The following is a 20,212-nucleotide window of genomic DNA, read 5'->3' as shown; positions in this document are numbered from 1 at the left end:
AAATGCCAATCTGAGAAGTATGGCAGTTAATCTAGGGATTACTATAAACAATTACTGTGAACCAAAAGGCAGACACCCTCCCCCAAAAGGGGAACTGCTACACAGTGGTATCATCCTCATCTGTATGGTCAAAATTAGGCTGCTGTCACATCCAGGTTACAGGCTGCAAGAGTGCAAACCGGGGTGTGTGGCTTCCCCTCCCTTCTCTCCTGGTCTCAAGGGACTGAGCAGAAGTGGCAACACAACCTCAGCTCCCCTTTACCTGAAGAGAATGTAGATATGGACTATAGCTCAGTGTAAGAGAGTCTGGTACATGGGACATTGGTGGACAGACAGGTACAATTGGCTAGATGATTCTAGAAACATTTTGATGAAGAGGTAGTAATCTCTGCCACACCCTGTTTATGGTCTCTGTCTCACCTTGCCACAATATTTTAACTAGAATCTCTTTTGTTTTTTTAAGATTTATTTATTTATTTGAAAGTCAGAGTTACATAGAGAGAGGAGAGGCAGAGACAGAGAGAGAGAGAGAGGTCTTCTATCTGCTGGTTCACTCTCCAATTGGTCGCAACGGCTGGAGCTGCACAGAGCCGAAGCCAGGAGTCAGGGGCTTCTTCCAGGTTTCCCACGTGGGTGCAGGGTCCCAAGGAGTTGGGCCATCTTCTACTGCTTTCCCAGTTCACAGCAGAGAGCTGGATCGAAAGTGGAGTAGCCGGATCCTGAACTGGTGCCCTTATGGGATGCCAGCGCTTTAGGCCAGGGTGTTAACCCACTGCACTACAGCGCTGGCCCCAGCTAGAATCTTTTGATCAATTTCTTTCTTTTTTTTTTTTTAGTTTTTTTTGACAGGCAGAGTGGATAGTGAGAGAGAGAGACAGAGAGAAAGGTCTTCCTTTTTGCCGCTGGTTCACCCTACAATGGCCACTGCAGCTGGCGCATCGCGCTGATCTGAAGCCAGGAGTCAGGTGCTTTTTCCTGGTCTCCCATGCGGGTGCAGGGCCCAAGCACTTGGGCCATCCTCCACTGCCTTCCCGGGCCATAGCAGAGAGCTGGCCTGGAAGAGGGGCAACCGGGATAGAATCCGGTGCCCCAACCGGGGCTAGAACCCGGTGTGCCGGCGCCGCAAGGCAGAGGATTAGCCTGTTAAGCCACGGCGCCGGCCTGATCAATTTCTTTAGTCCTACAATTTTGTTTGGATTTCATTAACTCTAAGATTTGAAATGCCATAATTTAAAAAAGAAGTACTGATTTTATAAAACATTCATATATATTCATATAGAATATTGCATAAACAATAAAAAAACCCCACTCAACTTTTCCCAGAACACAAATGTCTCTGCTTCTTTCTTTTCTCAAATCAGTAATACCACTGGAGCAACTCATGGCCCACCCACCTTTGCAATAGGCTGTGATCTAATATCAGGATAAAATATTAGACAGCTGGCTTCATGTTGTTTCTTCTCAAATCTGCCTGGATTCGAACACTGTACCACTAAAAAACAGCACTTATTTTTAAAATTGATTTATTTTTATAAAGAAGTCAATATTAATTGTAAAAATAATGGTATTCAAAAAGAGTATTTAAATTAGAATGAGACATTTGTGGTTCAGGTTTATTTTTCCTGAATTGTCCCACATGCACAGAAAAAGTAGATCACTACTGTTCTAAATAATTGAGAACTGACCAGTAAAAGAGACGGAATACAGGAATTCCTCAACCGTTAGGTATTCAGGAATTATGTAATATGTCTTTCCTATTTTGAGTCCACTTGGGTTACAATTGAGCAATCTACACTGATGGGATAATTTTGACTCTATGTGAAATTATGACTTGAAATATTTTTCTGTCATCACTCCGAGGAGTAAATGTACATGAACATGCTATGTGCCCTTCTCCTAATTTCCTATTTTTTTTTTACTACCATTAACAAAATTTTAGTGGCTTAAAAATGTTTTTAAGTTAAAAAATATTTTTTTTGACAGGCAGAGTTAGACAGTGAGAGAGCGAGACATAGAGGAGCAACCGGGACAGAATCCGGCACCCCAACTGGGACTAGAACCTGAGGTGCCGGCACCGCAGGCGGAGGATTAGCCTAGTGAGCCTCAGCACTGGCCAAAAAATATTTTCAATCTTCTTTTCTCCTTCCCTATTCTGCTTCTCTTCTAGTTCTGGTGCAGTCTTCTGTGGGTTTAAATCCGAGCAACATTGGAGAATCTGCTTCATTCCAGGCAATGTTACGGATACTTTTAAACAGATGTCTCAACTGACCCTCCTATTAGTGCTGTAGATCAATAATACGTTTCCTAAGATGACAAATTTAAAGGCTTAGGAAAATCTTTGCATCTTTAATTCTCTGTTTCAAACATTTTATTTATCAATTTAAGTCCCTAAAATTGTTAAGTGTAAGATACCTTGAAAATATTTCACTATAAAAGAAAAAGAAAAGGGCCTGGCCCAGCTTTGGCTATTGTGGGCATGGATGGGCATGGAATCAGGGGATGGAGGATCTCTCTCTCTCTCCCCCTTTCAAATAAATACAAGTAAATTTTAAAAACTGTAGATAAAAATGATATTATATGCCAAATTGTCAAAGTTAACCAGAGTTCTTCATCCAATTATTACCATTATTAAATTTGTAAGTGCTTTAAAAATTCAAAATGTTATTACTATTCTATTATTATCACTTAGCTTTAATTATTATAAATGCCTTTAAAATCTATTATTAAATTGATCAAAGATTCTGCCTAACCTTTTGAAAATAGTCCATGTATTTGCATATATTACAATACTCTAAAATCCAAGTATTCATTTCTATATAAAGGAATCTTCTCTTTTCTTTTTTGTTCTCAGGTTTTGCAAAACGTTTTTCAAAACCCAAAGGACCAAGGAACCCACCACCAACTTGGAAGATTTAATACAACTCTGGATTAAAAGAATTAGATTGCAAATGCATCTGCAAATAAAATCACTAGAATACAGCCAGATAAAATAAGTGATCTTTATTCATAACAATAATGAAGTACTAATGCTTTCAAAAAGAAAGCAATATGCAAATAAGTGCCAGCAGTTTTGCATTTTCATATCACATTGGGTTGGAATCTGTAGATGAGCTGTCACTTGGGCTTATGTGAAGAATGCCATATCAGGGGCTGGTATTGTGGTGTGGCAGGTTAAGTCACTGTTTGCCACGCTGGCATTCACTAGCAGAGTGCCAGTTTGAGTCCAGGCTACTCCACTTCCAATCTAGCTTCCTGCTAATGTGCCTGGGAAGGAAACTGAAGATGGCTCTAGTGCTTGGACCTCTGCCACCACGTGGAGATCAGTTGGAGTTCCTGGCTCCTGGCTTCAGCATTGTCCAGACTTGCTGTAAGAAGCAGTGGATGGAAGATCTCTCTGTCTCTCCCTCTCTATTGCTCTGCCTTTCAAACAAATAAATAAGTCCTAAAACAAAAAGAATGCTGTATGACACACAATGTGTGTTAGAATGGATATATTTTTCATTTTTGGAAGTCATTTGATTACTTTTCTATATTTAGCATTGTTAACAATCGGATCACAAATTTCTACACTGCCAGAATTTAGCAGTTCAGAACAGGGGCTGATGTTGTGGCACAGCAGGTGAAGCCACTGCTTGCAATGTTGGCTTCCCAAATCAGAACTGGGGTTCAAGTCCCAGCTGCTGTTCTTCTGATCCAACTTCCTGCTACCGGGCCTGGGAAAGTAGTGGATAATGGTCCAGGTAGTTGGCCCCTGCTAGCCACGTGGGAGACCAGGATGGAATTCCTGGCTCCTGTATTCAGGCTTCCCAGACCTAGCTGTTGCCGTCATCCTGGGGAATGAGCCAGTCAATAGAAGATCTCTCTTTCTCTCCCTGCCTTTCAAATAAATAATTAATTAATTAATTAATAAACTTTTTAAAAAGTTAGAAAACATCTTTTGTCATTGTAGTATAAAATTTCTTTTTTTTTTTTGACAGGCAGAGTGTATAGTGAGAGAGAGAGAGAGACAGAGAGAAAGGTCTTCCTTTTTGCCGTTGGTTCACCCTACAATGGCCGCTGCGGCCGGCGCATCTTGCTGATCTGAAGCCAGCCAGGAGCCAGGTGCTTCTCCTGGTCTCCCATGCGGGTGCAGGGCCCAAGGACTTGGGCCATCCTCTACTGCACTCCCTGGCCACAGCAGAGAGCTGGCCTGGAAGAGGGGCAACCGGGATAGAATCTGGCGCCCCGACCAGGACTAGAACCCGGTGTGCTGGCGCCGCAAGGCGGAGGATTAGCCTGTTAAGCCACGGCGCCGGCTGTAGTATAAAATTTCTACTTAACAATGACTATTCCCTGGGAATTATTTTTGCCTAAGTGGAGGCTTACATATCTTCCCACTAATATTGTGGGAAACTAGAAAGAAAAGCAGAAGTTATATTTAAGAGACTAATCTGTGAACATAATGACAGTAATCATTCCTAATTTTGCTATATGAATAGAATATTCAACTACATTGGTGATAAATTTTAACCATACTTACTAAATTATTAATTCTAGAAAAAGAATCAATGAAATAGCTATCTTTTGGTATCACTTTCATTTAAAAGGTCCTGTACAAACATGTGCATTTTCCACCCAACCTTTCAGAGGTATTGCTAGTTTAAAATATATTTCTGTATGAATATAGGTCTGCCTTAACAAAATTTACCATTTCAAATCTAATTTCATGTAACATTAGTGGATAATTGTTACAAAGGAGTCACTTGAATTCCACTAATGATTTCACATCTTTTTATTAATAAGAAAGGTTTATAATTTTTAGAAAAATGTATTACATAGGGCCAGAGTTGTGGCATAGCTGGTAAAGCCGCACCTGGGATACTGGTTCATGTCCCAGCAGCTCCACTTCCCATCGAGCTCCCTGCTAATGGACTGGGAAAGCAGCAGAAGATGGCCCAAGTGCTTGGGCCCCTGCACCTGCGTGAGAGACCCGGAAAAAAACTCCTGGCTCCGCTCCTGGCAGCCCTGGTTGTTTCTCGTGTGTGTGTGTGTGTGTGTGTGTGTTTGTTTTGTAGCAACCTGGGGAGTGGACCAGCAGATGGAAGTGATCTCTCCGACTTCCAAATAGATAAATACATAAATCTTTAAAAAATGTATTACTTAAATATCATTTGCTCTTAAATATTAGGATTAGGAAGCCTAATGATGGGGCAAAGTGTATGAAATAGTTACCTGTTGTGGTACAATGTACCCAAAAGGTACTCAAGAAACTTCTTCATCTTTAAGCATCTTACAGTAGTGTTCATTTAGCTTAATTCTTCAGAACTATGGGCATCAAACCCCATTATTGTAATAATTGCTTTCAAATGTCGGTATTGATATTGATAAGAATCCTCGGTAAAAGCTAAGGTGGCAAAATTCTAACAGCTTTAAGCAGCAGTATCCTCTGGTGAACAGTAACGAGTTTTTGGAATGTTCTGTGGTAGCCACCGTTCACATTTTGCAACTTAGGACTTGGAAAATAGAAACTTATTTAAAAAAAAAAAAAAAAGAGCAGAGTTTCCCACGGCAAAACAAACGCTGGCCTCTCCCTGTCCCGACCCTAGAGGGCTCGGGAGGCGGCTGGCTGGCCAGGTGGGGCCGCGCTCGCAGGCTCCGGGCCACTCCTTGCACCTGCCTTGCTACGCCTGTGGTGGCGACCGGAGGCAAGGCAGATACGTGCGCCCCCACATCTCCGAACTGCGACTCCCTTCTACAGCAGAGCCGCCCTCATCCTACAGATTACTAAGTCTTTTTTTTTTTTGCCCCTTCATTCCGTCGCTTGTGAAGGGGCAAAGACTGGAGATTCTTCTACCTCACAAAGGTCTTGAGGGGACTACGAAACTTAGAAATCACTATGGAGACCACCTGCCCCGCGTAAAACCGCGGAGGCGCAGCGGCCGGCGAGAACGCGAGCGCGCCGCCGCCGCCAGACGCCGAAGGCCATTAACATTGTTTGGGCCGTTAAGGCGGTTGGCGGCAATTCGCCGCCCAGCGGCGGTTGCGTCGCGGCCCGAAGCGTGACTCGGCGCACGCTCCCTGTGCGCTCCTCGGCTCCTCCACTCAGAGCCGGGGACGCGGCGCGGGGCGCGGCGGAGCGCTGGCTCCCAGGAGGCCTTGCGCGGCCCAGGGCGCTTTACAATAGAAGCTCGGTTGGCGAGGCCTGAGGAGAAGCGCCGCGGAACTGGCGCTTCCGGCATGTTCGCCTCCGGACGGAGAGCCGCCGACAAATGGAGGGCGGGGGAGAGACTCCAATGCCCAGCGGGCCCTGCGCGGGCGGCGCTTGCGCGCTGCGAGGACGGGGGGGCGGTCGGGCCATTTAAATGTGTGTTTGTGGGTGAAATGGCTGCGCAGGTCGGAGCGGTGCGCGTAGTACGGGCGGTGGCGGCGCAGGAGGAACCGGACAAAGAGGGGAAGGAGAAGCCCCACGCTGGGGTCTCGCCGCGGGGCGTGAAGCGGCAGCGCCGAGCGAGCAGTGGGGGATCTCAGGAGAAGCGGGGGCGGCCGAGCCAGGACCCCCCTCTCGCTCCCCCTCACCGGCGGCGTCGTAGCCGCCAACATCCCGGGCCGCTGCCGCCAACGAATGCAGCCCCAACTGTCCCGGGTCCTGTTGAGCCTCTGCTCTTGCCGCCGCCGCCGCCACCCTCGCTGGCACCCTCCGGGCCCGCTGTCGCTGCCCCGCTCCCGGCCCCAGGCACCTCGGCCCTCTTCACCTTCTCGCCCCTGACGGTGAGCGCGGCCGGGCCCAAGCATAAGGGCCACAAGGAGCGGCACAAGCACCATCACCACCGCGGCTCCGATGGGGACCCCGGCCCCTGCGTTCCGGGCGAGCTCAAGCACAAGGACAAGCAGGAGAACGGCGAGAGGACTGCAGGGCTGCCTCTGATCAAGGCCCCCAAGAGAGGTGAGAGCAGACGAACTGCCCGGGCTGGGGCTCCCTCCCGGTCTCCCTCGGTTTGCTGTGTGCCGCCCCCCACCCCCCACCCCCCACCTCCTGCTCCACACTCCCCCGAGCCCACCGGGGTGGGCTCTGGGTTTCAGGCCGTGGACACAGTTTGACCTACTTGCGGCTTCGCGCTCCGAGGCCGAGCTGTCAGTAGCCGAGCCCCGTCCCAGTGCCCCGGAGCCTCGCGACGATTGTTTTCAAATTCGGCAGGGTTTCCGCGCCGCGCGGTCCCTGGCGTCGGATTAGTAGGTGGGGTACCAAAACTGCCTGCCTGAAGTAGTCGCCACACTCGCTTCTTCCTGTTTCCCCTGCGAGGAAGCTTTGGTGCTTACCCTCCCTCCCCCCTACTCAACCCCTCACCCCACCCCACCGCTCGAAAATATTCACGGGGCTGGTTCAGGGCTTCAGTGAGTTTGAATTCTTACAGTGGTTACGCGACTCCTTGGTTGACTTAGCTTCTGCAGGGTAAACTACCAAACGCAGGTATCCAGCGGTTTAAAAAAACTGGTTTTTTTGTTTTGTTTTGTTTTGTTTTTCTGTCGGCGACTTTAATCCTGAGAGTAGGGATGGGGTCGATTTTCTCTTCCTTTTGATACTAGGAAATAGGGCCACACAGTGCCCCTGAACAGGGAGGGTTGTGTACAATAGATAGTGGAGGCAGGAATTCCAGTTGCATTTTCATCTATGAGTAAGGCAGAATCCTTGTAATTCCAGTAATCTTTAAGGATTTTCAACCTATATAAGAAAAGTTGCATTATCTAATCAAGCGTGGATCTGGAGAAATTAGGTTGGCCAAAATTGGTGCCTTCCGTTCTCAAGTACCTGTAGCATTTATACATGTTCTTTGTGGACGCAATGGGATATACTTTTGATTATGCTACTTGTTTATACCTTGTGTATGATTTTTATATAATTGGTTAGTTGTGTCTTTTCAAGAACATTTTCAGATGTTTCTGTGTTTCTTAGTGCTGGAATACTTAGGCTATTACATTTTAATGAATCTGTCAATCTAAAGTTTTGGGAATCTTGCCTTCTTTTCACATATTTGGTTTTAACTTAGGACTAACCAGTATTTTGTAGTTCTGCTTCCAAATAGCGCATGGGTTGCAAATAATTGCTTGGTAAGTATTTATTAAAATAGAAGTTTAGTCTTCCTTCAGTGGATTATAGGTCTTCTCAGGAATAGAATTTGTTGTGCCAAGCAGATGGGCATGCCAGTTTCCACCACCAATATGCAATGATCCTGCTCTTTTTCTCCCCACCTTCTCATTTCTTTTGTGTGTCTCCATTTAACCATACAGAGCTATAGGGAACCATAGTGATCATTTGGTTTCTATTTGTATTATGGAAGAGGAATCGAGGCCTCAAATAGTGAAGAGACCGGTCTGCTCAGCCACAGTTGTTCATGGGTACCAACTACAAAATTTTTGAGATTTTAAGAACACGAGTCATTGGCATATTGGGGAGTAGAACCTAGACTCTTGAATTCTACCCCTAGCTTCACCCCCAAGCTGTGTGATTTTGCTCTTGCTGTTCAGCTTTCCCATTCTTTTGCTTCCCTTTTTCCAGAATGTTGATATCACAGTGATAGTAGCTGACTTTAAATCAAGGATTGCTGACCCAGCCCCCTTTTATGGGGGAGGTAGTGGTAATGACATGAGTAATATTTCAGAGTGTGCTTCTCAAAAGAGTACACGGGGCCCCATGCTCTTTTAAAAAACGTCTAACCTAGTGCTGATGGGTAGAACTTCCGTAGATGATGGATGTGTCCACTGTGCTGTGCACTATGGTGGCTAAACAGGGGCTTGAAATGTGGTTTGTGATTTTGATTTTAATTCTAGTTACTCACATATGACTTAACAGGTACCCTGTTGGACAGCACAGCTGCAAACATTTGTAGTTTGCCAGTAAATGAAGATGAGAAATGGGTTAAGATCAGGCCGTTTAAACAGTTTGGCTAAGAGGTTGTTGGTTTATATACCCCAACTCTATTCTGGAGGAAAAGGGCTGCCTAGTCAGTTACATTCAGGAAAACTGTGTGCTGTAGCCTTCTAGATAGGTGACATGCCCTGGGATTTTAAAAGTTCTAAAAATCTTACAGAGAAACTAATTTACTTTTGTTTGATCTGGATATATATATATATATATATATATATTTGACCAGGATATATATATATATATATATTTTTTTTTTCCTTTCTGATATCTTTTATTTGTTACCATGGTATGCAGGAGGCATGCTTCTGGAGTTAACACGAATTTATTTATTTATTTTTTCCCTTTAGGTATTTTTTATTTGATATTTTTAATTTGAGAGGAAGAGAGGCATCTATGGGTTCACTCCTTAGTCTCCCACATGGGTGACAGAAACACAATCACTTGAGCCATCGTTGCTGCCTTCCAGAGTCTGCATTAAGCCAGAAGCTGGAATCAGGAACCAGAGCCAAGAATCAAACTTAGGCACTATGATGTAGAATGCAGGTGTCTTAACGCTAGACTAATGCCTGCTCCCGAATCTGTGTTTAATATCGTATGTACTCTGTGACCATGAACAAATTAACTCTTAACCTCAGTTTTCCTGTCTGGGGTTGTAGTATTTCATTTATAAGGTTGTTGGGTGATTAAATGTAACAATGCATGGAAAGCGCTTAAAAAGCTGGTGTCTATGGGATCTGCGTTTGTGACTTAGCAGGTTAAGCTACTGCCTGCAACTCCAGCATCTCATTTGGGCACCGGTTTGACTCCTGGCTGGTCCATTTCTAATACAGCTTCCTGCTAACATGTCTGGGAAAGAAGCAGAAGATGGCCCCAATGCTTGGGCCCCTGACACCCGTGTGGGAGACCTGGATTAATCTGGTTTCAGTCTGGCCCAGTCCTGGCCATTGAGGCCATTTAGGGGAGTGAACCAGTGTATGATAGATGTCTCTCTCTTTCTCTGTCTCTCCCTCTCTTTGTAACTCTGCCTTTCAAATAAATTAATAAACCTTAAAAAAAAAAAAAAAAACCTAGTGCCTAAATCATAGTTGGTACATAGTTAAAAGTGGCTTTTATTATTTTGTTATGCTTGATCCTTGAAACAACTCCAAGATTAATAAGGGGGGTAGGTAGATCCTTGTTATTTATAGAGCTGTCTTCCTTTTGCTTATCCTTAGATTTGCAGAAATAATTTTAACTTGTTATTTCGAGATAGATATTACAGGAAATTGCAAAAATAGCAGAGGTCCTTAGCCTCCACCAGTTTCCTTCAGTGGTTACATCTTACATAACTACTGTATAATACCAACACCAGGAAATTGATATTGGTACAATATTATGTGTATAGTTCTGTGCCATTTTTATCACATTTAGATCAGTGTACCTGTCACTGCAGATACAGAACTATTCCATTGCCACAAAGACTGTCTACCCCTCGTGTTATCCTTTTATAGTCTTGGATACTCTCTCTGTCCCCCTTCCGCCCCATCTCTAATCCCTGGCACCATTAATCTGTTGTCATTTTGAAAATGGTATATAAATGGAATCATGGTATGTGATCTTTTGAGATTGGCTTTTTTCATTCAGCCTCTTGTCTGGGAGATCCACTTGCATTGTATATGTATTAATAGCTCACTCCTTTTCATTACTTGATATATTCCATAATATGCATGTACTATGGCTTCCCATTGACCTAGTCACCTGTTAAAGGACATTTTGATTATATCTAGTTTTTGCCTGTTATGAAGAAAACTCCTATGAGCATTCATGTTCAGATTTTTGTGTGGATATAAATTTTCATTTATTTATGGAATGCAATTAATAAGTCACAATGGTAAGTGCATGTTTAATTTTTTTAGTATCTTTTTTTTTTTTTTGACAGGCAGAGTGGACAGTGAGAGAGAGACAGAGAGAAAGGTCTTCCTTTGCCGTTGGTTCACCCTCCAATGGCCGCTGCGGGCGGCGCACCGCGCTGATCCGATGGCAGGAGCTAGGTACTTCTCCTGGTCTCCCATGCGAGTGCAGGGCCCAAGAACTTGGGCCATCCTCCACTGCACTCCCGGGCCATAGCAGAGAGCTGGCCTGGAAGAGGGGCAACCGAGACAGAATCTGGCACCCCAACCAGGACTAGAACCTGGTGTGCCGGCGCCGCAAGGCGGAGGATTAGCCTGTTGAGCCATGGCGCCGGCCATAATTTTTTTAGCATCTTACCAGACTATTTTATAGCATGTCTGTACCATTTTATATCCCTAATAGCAATGTATGAGAGATCCAGTTTCTCCACATTCTTTTTTTTTTTTTAAAGATTTGGTTATTTATTTGAAAGAATTACAGAGAGAGAAGGAGAGGAAGAGATAAAGAGGGAGGGAGGGAGGGAGGCAGAGGTGTCTTCCATCCACTGGTTCACTCCCCAGATGGCTGCATCTGCAGGAGCTGTGCTGATCTGAAGCCAGGAGCCAGGAGCTTCTTTTGGGTCTCTAATGCGGGTGCAGGGGCCCAAGGACTTGGGCCATCCTTCTGCTGCTTTCCCAGAGAACTGGATCAGAAGTGGAGCAGCGGGAACTGCAACCGGTGCCCATATAGGATGCCAGCACTTTACCCACTATGCCACGGCACCGGGCCCTTGCCACATTCTTGATAGTATTTAGTATTTTCATTGTTTTAAAATCTATTTTAATAAATATGTGGTGATCTCTCTTCATGATCTTCATTTGCATTTCCCTAACGGCTAGTGATACTTAAAACTTCTCATGTTGTCATTTGCTATCTGTGTGTCCTCATAAGTAGAATGTGTCTTTTGCCCATTTTCTAATCAAATTTTTCTTTATTATTGAGTTTTGAAAATTTTTATTTTTTATATTATAGGTATGAGTCCTTGTTAGCTATTTAGTTTGCAAATATTTTCTTACAATCTGTTTCTTGTCTTGCAGTCATTTAAACAACATCTCTCACAAAGAGCATACATAGCATAAGTTTTAAATTTTGTTGGAGTTCAATTTATTGATTTTATTTTTTTCTTTAGTGGATCATGTTTTGTTGTGTTTGAGGCTCCAAAGATTTTCCTACAAGTTTTATATTCTTTAACTAAACTGTGATCTATTTTTGTTAATTTTGTATTGGAGTGGGTTTTAGTTTGAGGTTTATTTACTTAATTTTTAACCTATGGATAGGCAGTTGCTCCAGCTTGTTGAAAAGATTACTGTTCCACTGAATAACTTTTATGAAAACAAATAGTTCTTCTGCCTTTTTTTGGGTACAACTTGTGAGGTAAGAATGGTTTTTGCATTCTAAATTTTTAAAAATTAATTTATTTGAGGGGGTGATGCTGTGGCATAGAGGGTAAAGCTGCCGCCTGCAGTGCTGGCATCCCATATGGGCGCTGGTTCGATTCCCGGCTGCTCCACTTCTGATCCAGCTCTCTGCTATGGCCTGGGAAAGCAGTAGAAGATGGCCCAAGTCCTTGGGCCCCTGTACGCATGTGGAAGACCCAGAAGAAGCTCCTGGCTTCTGGCTCCAGATCAGCTCAGCCATGGCCGATGTGGCCAATTGGGGAGTGAACTAGTGGATGGAAGACCTCTCTCTCTCTGCCTCGACCTCTCTGTAACTCTGTCTTTCAAATAAATAAATCTTTAAAATATGTCAAATATTAAAAAGAAGTATTATTTTTAAGCAGAAAGCAGGCATGAGGTCTCAACCACTGATTCACTCCCCAGATTCCTGCAGTAGCAATGATTTTGGCCAGGGACCAAAGCAGGGTGCTGGGAACTCCATCCAGATCTCGCGTGTGAATGGCAAGAATCCAGTTACTTACAGGTCTATATTAACAGAAAGCTGGGGTCAGGAGACTGAGACAAGTAGCAGTTACTCAGATATTCTGATGTGGGGTGTGGCATCTTAACTGCTAGGCCCAGTGCCCAGCCCTGTGTTTACATTTTAAATGACTGAAGAAAACATTGTAACACATGACAACCTTACAAAATTCAAATTCAGTATCTGATATAAAGTTTTATTGGAACATAGTTCTGTTCATTCATATATATTGTTTATGGCTGTTCTTACACTGCAGGAGTATTAGTTGAGACAAACCATATGGCCTGCAAAATCCTACTCTCTGGTTCTTCACAGAAAAAATTTGCCAGTCTCTGTAAGAAACTTGTTCCTGCACACCAGCCCAACAGTACTCAATCTGAATTCATGTACAGGCTAATTACAACTTGTTGTGACCCACACATTTAGCGTTGCTCATTGATAATTGAAATGAAAATTTTAAATGGTAAATTTGCTTCATCTGTAAAATGGGAAGTAAAACGATTTTTAAGGATGTAAAGTGACCTAGGAGTCCCACTTCTTTATAACTATTCTTTGCTCATGAATTTACAATTTTAATAATATTTTAATGTATTTTTAAAAAGTAAAGAAAAGAGGCATAGCCCTTCAGTTTTCTGGTGTCATGGAGTGACTAGATGGCACGTATGTGTGCCCGTGTGAATCATACTCCCTTTTTCATTTTTTTTTTTTGACCTTTGACCAGCTGTCTAACTGCCATCACAGGGAAAGTTTCCCTAAGGCAGACAGTTGATGGAAATTTTCTATGATGTCACAAAGCTGTTGGCAGGAATTTTAAATCCAGAAACACTTGATTGTTTTTGGTGATGGGAATGGAGAATTAGTGGGATTTTAAAGAGATTTTGAAATGAACAGAAAATCTTATATATAAAGGGATTGTTATTTTTCCTTGCCCACCCTGGAAGAAGCAAAAATGCTATTCAGGGCATAAAAACTTCTACATAGTATTAATAATGCCATCTTTTGATTATGCACAGTTACGTAATGGACATTAAGAATTTGTTGACTCCCTTAATTTATGTTTGTAGTACACCTGTAATTGGAGATTCTTTCAAAGCTCTTCAGAGCTGTTAATTATAACCAGGTGATCTTAGTTGATTACCTGGGAGAGTATTGCAGGAAGAGGAAACAGAAAGGAAGAGCATTGTGTAGTATATTAGAAAATTTTAATTTGGAATCGGACAGGTAAAGGTTTGAATTTTGGCTGTTACCTTGCTTTGTGACCTAATCTCAGTTATATAATCTTGATTCAGGGTCTGTTTTCTTCTCTGGAGACAAGATTGCTACTTGTATTTTACTGGTTTATTTGGCGTTAAAATAAGATAAAATTTCGTGATGTTTTTTAGCATACATTTGGTAAATAAGTTTTCTTCCTTCTGTCAGAGATTTTTGTTTTCCTGTGTTATACTACATTGTACTATACACTGGTCATTTCTGACTATTTTAAGATTTGTTTATTTATTTGAAAGGTGGGGGGGTGGTAAGAAAGGAGGGAGTGAGAGAGAGAGAAGGAGAGAGAGAGAGGTCTTTCATTCACTGGTTCGCTCCCAAATGGGTGCAAATAGCCAGAGCTGGGCCAGGCAGAGCCTGGAACCTGGAACCCCATCCTGATCTCCCCCATGGTGGCAGGGACCCACGTACTTGGGCCATCTTCCACTGCCTTCCCAGGTGCAGTAGCAGGAAGCTGGACCAGCTTCCTACTAATGTACATCCTGGGGGGCAGCAGGTGATGGCTCAAGTATCTGGATCTCTACTCACCTATGTGAGAGACCCAGAGGAAGTTATGGGCTTCTGGCTTCAACCTGGCCCAGCCCTGGCAGTTACAGGAAGTGTTTTAGTGGGGACTTAAACCGGCACTCTGATACGGATGCTGGCATTACAAAGCAGCTTAACCAGCTGTGCCACAATGCTTGCTCCCAGCTTAACCTTTTTTTTTTTTTTTTTTTAAGATTTACTTACTTGAAAGGTAGAGATACAGAGGGAGATGGAAAAGGAGAAAAACAGAGAGAGAGAGAGAGAGAGATCTGTCATCTGTTGGTTCACTCCCCAAATGGCTGCAATGTCCAGGACAGGGCCAGGCTGGAGCCAAGAGCTTGTTCCAGGTCTTTCCTCTGGGTGCAGTGGCCCAAGCAGTTGGACCATCTTCTGCTCCTTTCCCAGGTGCAGTAGCAGGGAGCTGGATCATAAGTCTAACAGCCAGGATATGAACTGGCACCCACATAGGATGCCAGTATTGTAGACAGTGGCCTAACTCACTATGCAACAACATCCTCCCCCCGCCCCCACTTCACTTTTGATACTCCAGAGTTGTTGCCAATTTTTTCTTTAATTTTTTACTTTTTTTTTCTTTATTTTGAAATTAGGTATTTGAATTTGTTTGAAAGATAGAGGCAGACAAACACTGATCTTCCATCCATGGGTTTACTCCCAACATGCGCAATAGCCAGGATTGGGCCAGGTTGAAGCCAGGAGCCCAGAAACTCCATTTGGATCTCTCATGTAGGTGGTAGGGATCCAGATACTTGAGCCATGACCTGCTGCCTCCCACAGTGTGCATTAACAGGAGGTTGGAATTGTAAGAAGAGATGGCAGTTGAACCCAGGTACTCTGGTGTGTTATGTTGGCATAACACTCAGTGGCATCCTAACCACTGTGCCAAATGTTTTCCCTTGTTTTTGCTAATTATTTTAAAGAATATTATAAAATACTTCTTTATGATTATAATTATGATCATCAGGATGACAAGCACTTAGTTATGTGTCAGATATTGTGGTGAGAGAGCTTTATATTCATTGTCTCATTTAATCCTTATAATAACTCTGAGATATATACTATCATTAATAACATTTTAAGATGAGGAAATTGAGGTTTTTTTTTTTTTTTTTCCCCCCCCCCAGAGAAAGAGATCCTCCCTCCACTGGTTCACTCCCTAGTGGGCTGCAAAGGTCAGGGCTGGGTAGGGCTAAAGTCAGGAGTCAAGCTTCCTTCAAATCTCCCACATAGGTGCAGGAGTCCAAGCAGTTGGGCCATCTTCTACTGCTTTCCCAGGCACATTAGCAGGGAGCTGGATCAGAAGTGGAGCAGCTAGGTCTCAAATCAGCACCCAAATGGGATGCTGGCGTCACAGGTGGCAGCTTTACCTGCTACGCTACAACACAGGCCCTGGAAATTGAGTTTTAAAGAGATTTTTGAGTGTGGCCAGAGATCTTAGTAAGCAGTAGATGTGGAACATTAACCTAGGTCTAACTCTAAAGCGACTTCTTTTGCCTTAAGTAGATAGACTCCTATCTCTAGAATTAAACTATTTTGAGGTCATAGTAGTAGTTAATGTGTATTGAATATTTCTTATATTCTTGAACTATTTTACGTACTTAACATGCACTTTTCAATTTACTTTGCACGCTGATTTTGAGGCAATACTATTGTTTCTCATTTTACCAATGAAAAACAAGTTACAAAGATAATAACAAAAGATTATGGTACCTCATTTGTTGGTGGGAATGCAAAAATAGCACAGCAACTGTTTTTTTAAAGGTTTATTTATTTGTTTATTTGAAAGAATTACAGAAGTAGAGGGAGAGAGAGAGAGATTTTTCATTCACTGGTTCACTGCCCAAATGGCCATAAAGGCCAGGGCTAGGTCTGGGCCAGGCCGAAGCCAGGAGCCAGGAGCTTCATCCAGGTCTCCCATGTGGGTGTAGGGGTCAGGCATTTGTGCCATCCTCTGCTGCCTTTCCAGGCATGTCAGCAAGGAGCTGGATCAGAAGTGGAGCATCTAGAACTTGAACTGGTGCCCATGTGGGTTGCTGGTGCTGCAGGTGGTTGCTTAATCTGTTGTGCCACAATGCCAACCTTGGTGCAGCCACTTTGGAAGACAATTAGTTTCTAGCAAGACTAAACCTACTTTCAGTGTATATATGATCTAGCAGTTACACTTCTTGGTATTTATACAAAGGAATTGAAAACTTAGTTCTACACAAAAAAGGCACACGAGTTTTTTTTTAATTTTTATTTTTGACAAGCAGAGTGGACAGTGAGAGAGAGAGACAGAGAGAAAGGTCTTCCTTTGCCATTGGTTCACCTTCCAATAGCTGCTGCAGCCGGCGTGCTGCGGCCGGCGCACTGCGCTGATCCGATGGCAGGAGCCAGGTGCTTCTCCTGGTCTCCCATGGGGTGCAGGGCCCAAGAACTTGGTCCATCCTCCACTGCCTTCCCGGCCCACAGCAGAGAGCTGGCCTGGAAGAGGGGCAACCAGGATAGAATCTGGCGCCCCAACCAGGACTAGAACCCGGTGTGCCGGCGCTGCAAGGTGGAGGATTAGCCTGTTGAGCCACGGCGCCGGCTCACATGAGTGTTTTTAACAGCTTTATTCATAATTGCCAAAACTCGGTAGCCACCAAGATGTTGTTTGGTGGATAAATGGGTAAACAGTAGCCCATCCAGACGATGGGATATTATTTAGCACTAAAAAGAAATGATGTGTCAAGCCATGAAAGTAAATGGAGAAATCTTAGATAGATATTACTAAGTGAAAAAAGTCAGTCTGCAAAGGCTATGTACTGTATGATTCCAATTATATAATACTGTGGAAAAGAGAAAGCTGTGGAGACAGGAACACCATCAATAGTTGCTTAGGAGGCAGGGGAGGGAGGAGTGAATAGGCAGAGCACAGTGGATTTGGTAGGGGAGTGAAACTACTTTGCTTGATAACTATAATGGTGGATGTAGGTCATAATACATTTGTCCAAACCCACAAAATGTATATCACCAAGAGTGAACACTAATGTAAACCATAGACTCCAGGTAATGATGATGTACCAGTGTAGATTTGTCAGTTGTAACAAATTTCATAATGAGCAGCTTTTTGTTTTTTTCTTTTGGGTCAGATTTTTATGTAAAACTGGAAAAATTCTGAAGAAAATTGAAAAGAGTTATCTTCAGGAAACAGCTTTAGTTTTTCCCTTTATTATGGCTAATGTAAATAATTATAATTGTTTTGCATTTGTATTAACATGATTTTGAATATATATTTTAAAGATTTGTTTATTTATTTGAAAGGCAGAATTACACAGAGAGATAGAGAGGTCTTCCATCCACTGGTTCACTCCCCAGATGGCTGCAACAGCCAGAACTGTGCTGATCCGAAGCCAGGAGCCAGGAGTTTCTTCCGGGTCTCCCATGCAGGTGCAGGGGCCCAAGGACCTGGGTCATTTTCCACTGCTTTCCCAGGCCATAGCAGAGAGCTGCATGGAAATGGAGCAGTAGGGAAGTGGAGCAGCTAGGACTTGAATTGGCGCCCATATGAGATGCCGGCACTGCAGACAGTGGCTTTACCCGCTGTGCCACAGTGCTGGCCTGATTTTAAATATATTACAAGTTTTAAAGTTCTAATCTGGGGTTGGCACTGTGGCGCAGCAGGTAAAGCCTCCACTTGGATCACTGGCATCCCATATTGGTGTCAGTTAGACTATTGGCTACTCTACTTCTGATCCAGCTCCCTGCTAATCGACCTGGGAAAGCAGCAGAAGATGGCCCAAGTGCTTTGGTCGCTGCCATGTGGGAGACCTGGATGAAGAAGCTTCTGGTTCGGGCTTCATCCTGGCCCAGCCCTGGCTGTTGTGGCCATTTGGGGAGTGAGCCAGCAGATTTCTCTCTCTCTGCTACTGCCTCTCCCTCTCCCTTTCTGTAACTCGACCTTTCAAATAAATAAATCTTTAAAAAAAATTTAAGCTACAATTAAAGTATAACAATGGTGTTATGAATTTAATGAGACTTTGGGGCAAGTGCTGTGGCGTAGTGGGTAAAGCCGCTGCCTGCAGAGCCGGCATCCCATATGGGCGCCGCTTCAAGTTCCTGCTGCTCCACTTCTTTTTTTTTTTTTTTTATTTTATTTATTTTATTTTTTTTGATAGGCAGAGTGGATAGTGAGAAAGAGAGACAGAGAGAAAGGTCTTCCTTTTGCCGCTGGTTCACCCTCCAATGGCCGCCGCGGTAGCGCGCTGCGGCCGGCGCACCGCGCTGTTCCGATGGCAGGAGCCAGGTGCTTCTCCTGGTCTCCCTTGGGGTACAGGGCCCAAGGACTTGGGCCATCCTCCACTGCACTCCCTAGCCACAGCAGAGAGCTGGCCTGGAAGAGGGGCAACCGGGACAGGATCGGTGCCCCGACCGGGACTAGAACCCGGTGTGCCGGCGCCGCAAGGCGGAGGATTAGCCTAGTGAGCCGCGGCGCCGGCGGCCGCTGCTCCAGTTCTAATCCAGCTCTCTGCTATGGCCCGAGAAAGCGGTAGAAGATGGCCCAAATCCTTGGGCCCCTGCACCTGCATGGGAGACCCAGAAGAAGCTCCTGGCTTCAGATCGGCGCAGCTCCAGCTGTTGTGGAGCTGACTTTAAAATAAATAATAAAATAAATCTTAAAAAAAAAGTTTACTGGCCGGCACCTTGGCTCACTTGACTAATCCTCTGCCTGAGGCGCCAGCACCCCAGGTTCTAGACCCTGTTGGGGCACCGGATTCTGTCCCGGTTGCTCCTCTTCCAGTCCAGCTCTCTGCTGTGGCCCTGGAAGGCAGTGGAGGATGGCCCAAGTGCTTGCGCCTTGCACCCGCAAGGGAGACCTGGAAGAAGCTCCTGTCTTTGGATTGGCGCAGGGTGCTGGCCGTAGCATCCATTTGGGGGGTGAACCAATGGAAAAAGGAAGACCTTTCTCTCTGTCTCTCTCTCTCACTGTCTAACTCTGCCTGTCAAAAAAAAAAAAGTTTACTATGTCAGTGATTGGCAAGGAAATTTAGCATCATTTAAAAAAAAAAACTTTAATGACTTTAATGGAAAGTGTATTAATGAAAAACTTTCAATAATATGATAGTAAATAAATTATGCTGTTTATAGATGGTATTATTGATAATAAAAGTGTATGTTAAAAGTTTGTGAAAAACAGCATTGAAAGTTGTTTATTTTGGTGGAAAAAATATTTTGAAACCCATACATAATTTTTTCATAAAATACATTTCCATAAATGCTTTGAAGACTTCTCTTATCCGTGAATTTCAAAATTTTTGTGTCCAAATAAGTTATCTTCTAATTCTATTTCCATGAACTTTTTGGTTTATCCTCATTTTTAACATATATTAGGATTATATTCATAATGTCAAATATTAATCTGATTGTAGTTATAATGACCTTTTTAAAGACAGCCAGCAATTTTTCTTGAATCAATTTATATTTTTTGTGGGATTTTGTATTTTTATATTGAACCTCATAGTTTGATTTGTGAAATTTCTTCTTAATCCTAGGGATAGCATAGCTTGGCTGCTTTTCTGTAAAGAATTGAGGTTAGTAACTTTTAGCTTTTATGTTATGGGGAATACTTGTCTAACTAAAACATGATCAGAAATGAAAAGATGAAGACTTTAGACATTGACCTAAAATTAAAAA

General features: G+C 43.6%; 2 protein-coding genes across 2 annotated transcripts in view; both read left to right on the top strand.

Annotated features, from left to right (window-relative positions):
• The window catches only part of PTPN22 (protein tyrosine phosphatase non-receptor type 22), a 57,410-nt gene extending 54,481 nt beyond the window's left edge, over positions 1–2,929 (top strand). The window contains exon 21 of the mRNA XM_062191998.1: positions 2,852–2,929. Coding sequence (XP_062047982.1) covers positions 2,852–2,916 — 65 coding nt within the window. The 3' untranslated portion in view covers positions 2,917–2,929. The remainder of the gene's footprint in view (positions 1–2,851) is intronic.
• A 3,272-nt stretch (positions 2,930–6,201) lies between these two features.
• Positions 6,202–20,212, top strand: part of RSBN1 (round spermatid basic protein 1) — a 57,517-nt gene continuing 43,506 nt past the window's right edge. The window contains exon 1 of the mRNA XM_062191996.1: positions 6,202–6,922. Within this exon, the coding sequence (XP_062047980.1) occupies positions 6,217–6,922 (706 nt within the window). The 5' untranslated portion in view covers positions 6,202–6,216. The remainder of the gene's footprint in view (positions 6,923–20,212) is intronic.

This window comes from Lepus europaeus, chromosome 5, assembly GCF_033115175.1.
Source record: "Lepus europaeus isolate LE1 chromosome 5, mLepTim1.pri, whole genome shotgun sequence".
NCBI lineage: Eukaryota > Metazoa > Chordata > Mammalia > Lagomorpha > Leporidae > Lepus > Lepus europaeus.
This window is presented reverse-complemented; position numbering and strand designations above follow the sequence as displayed.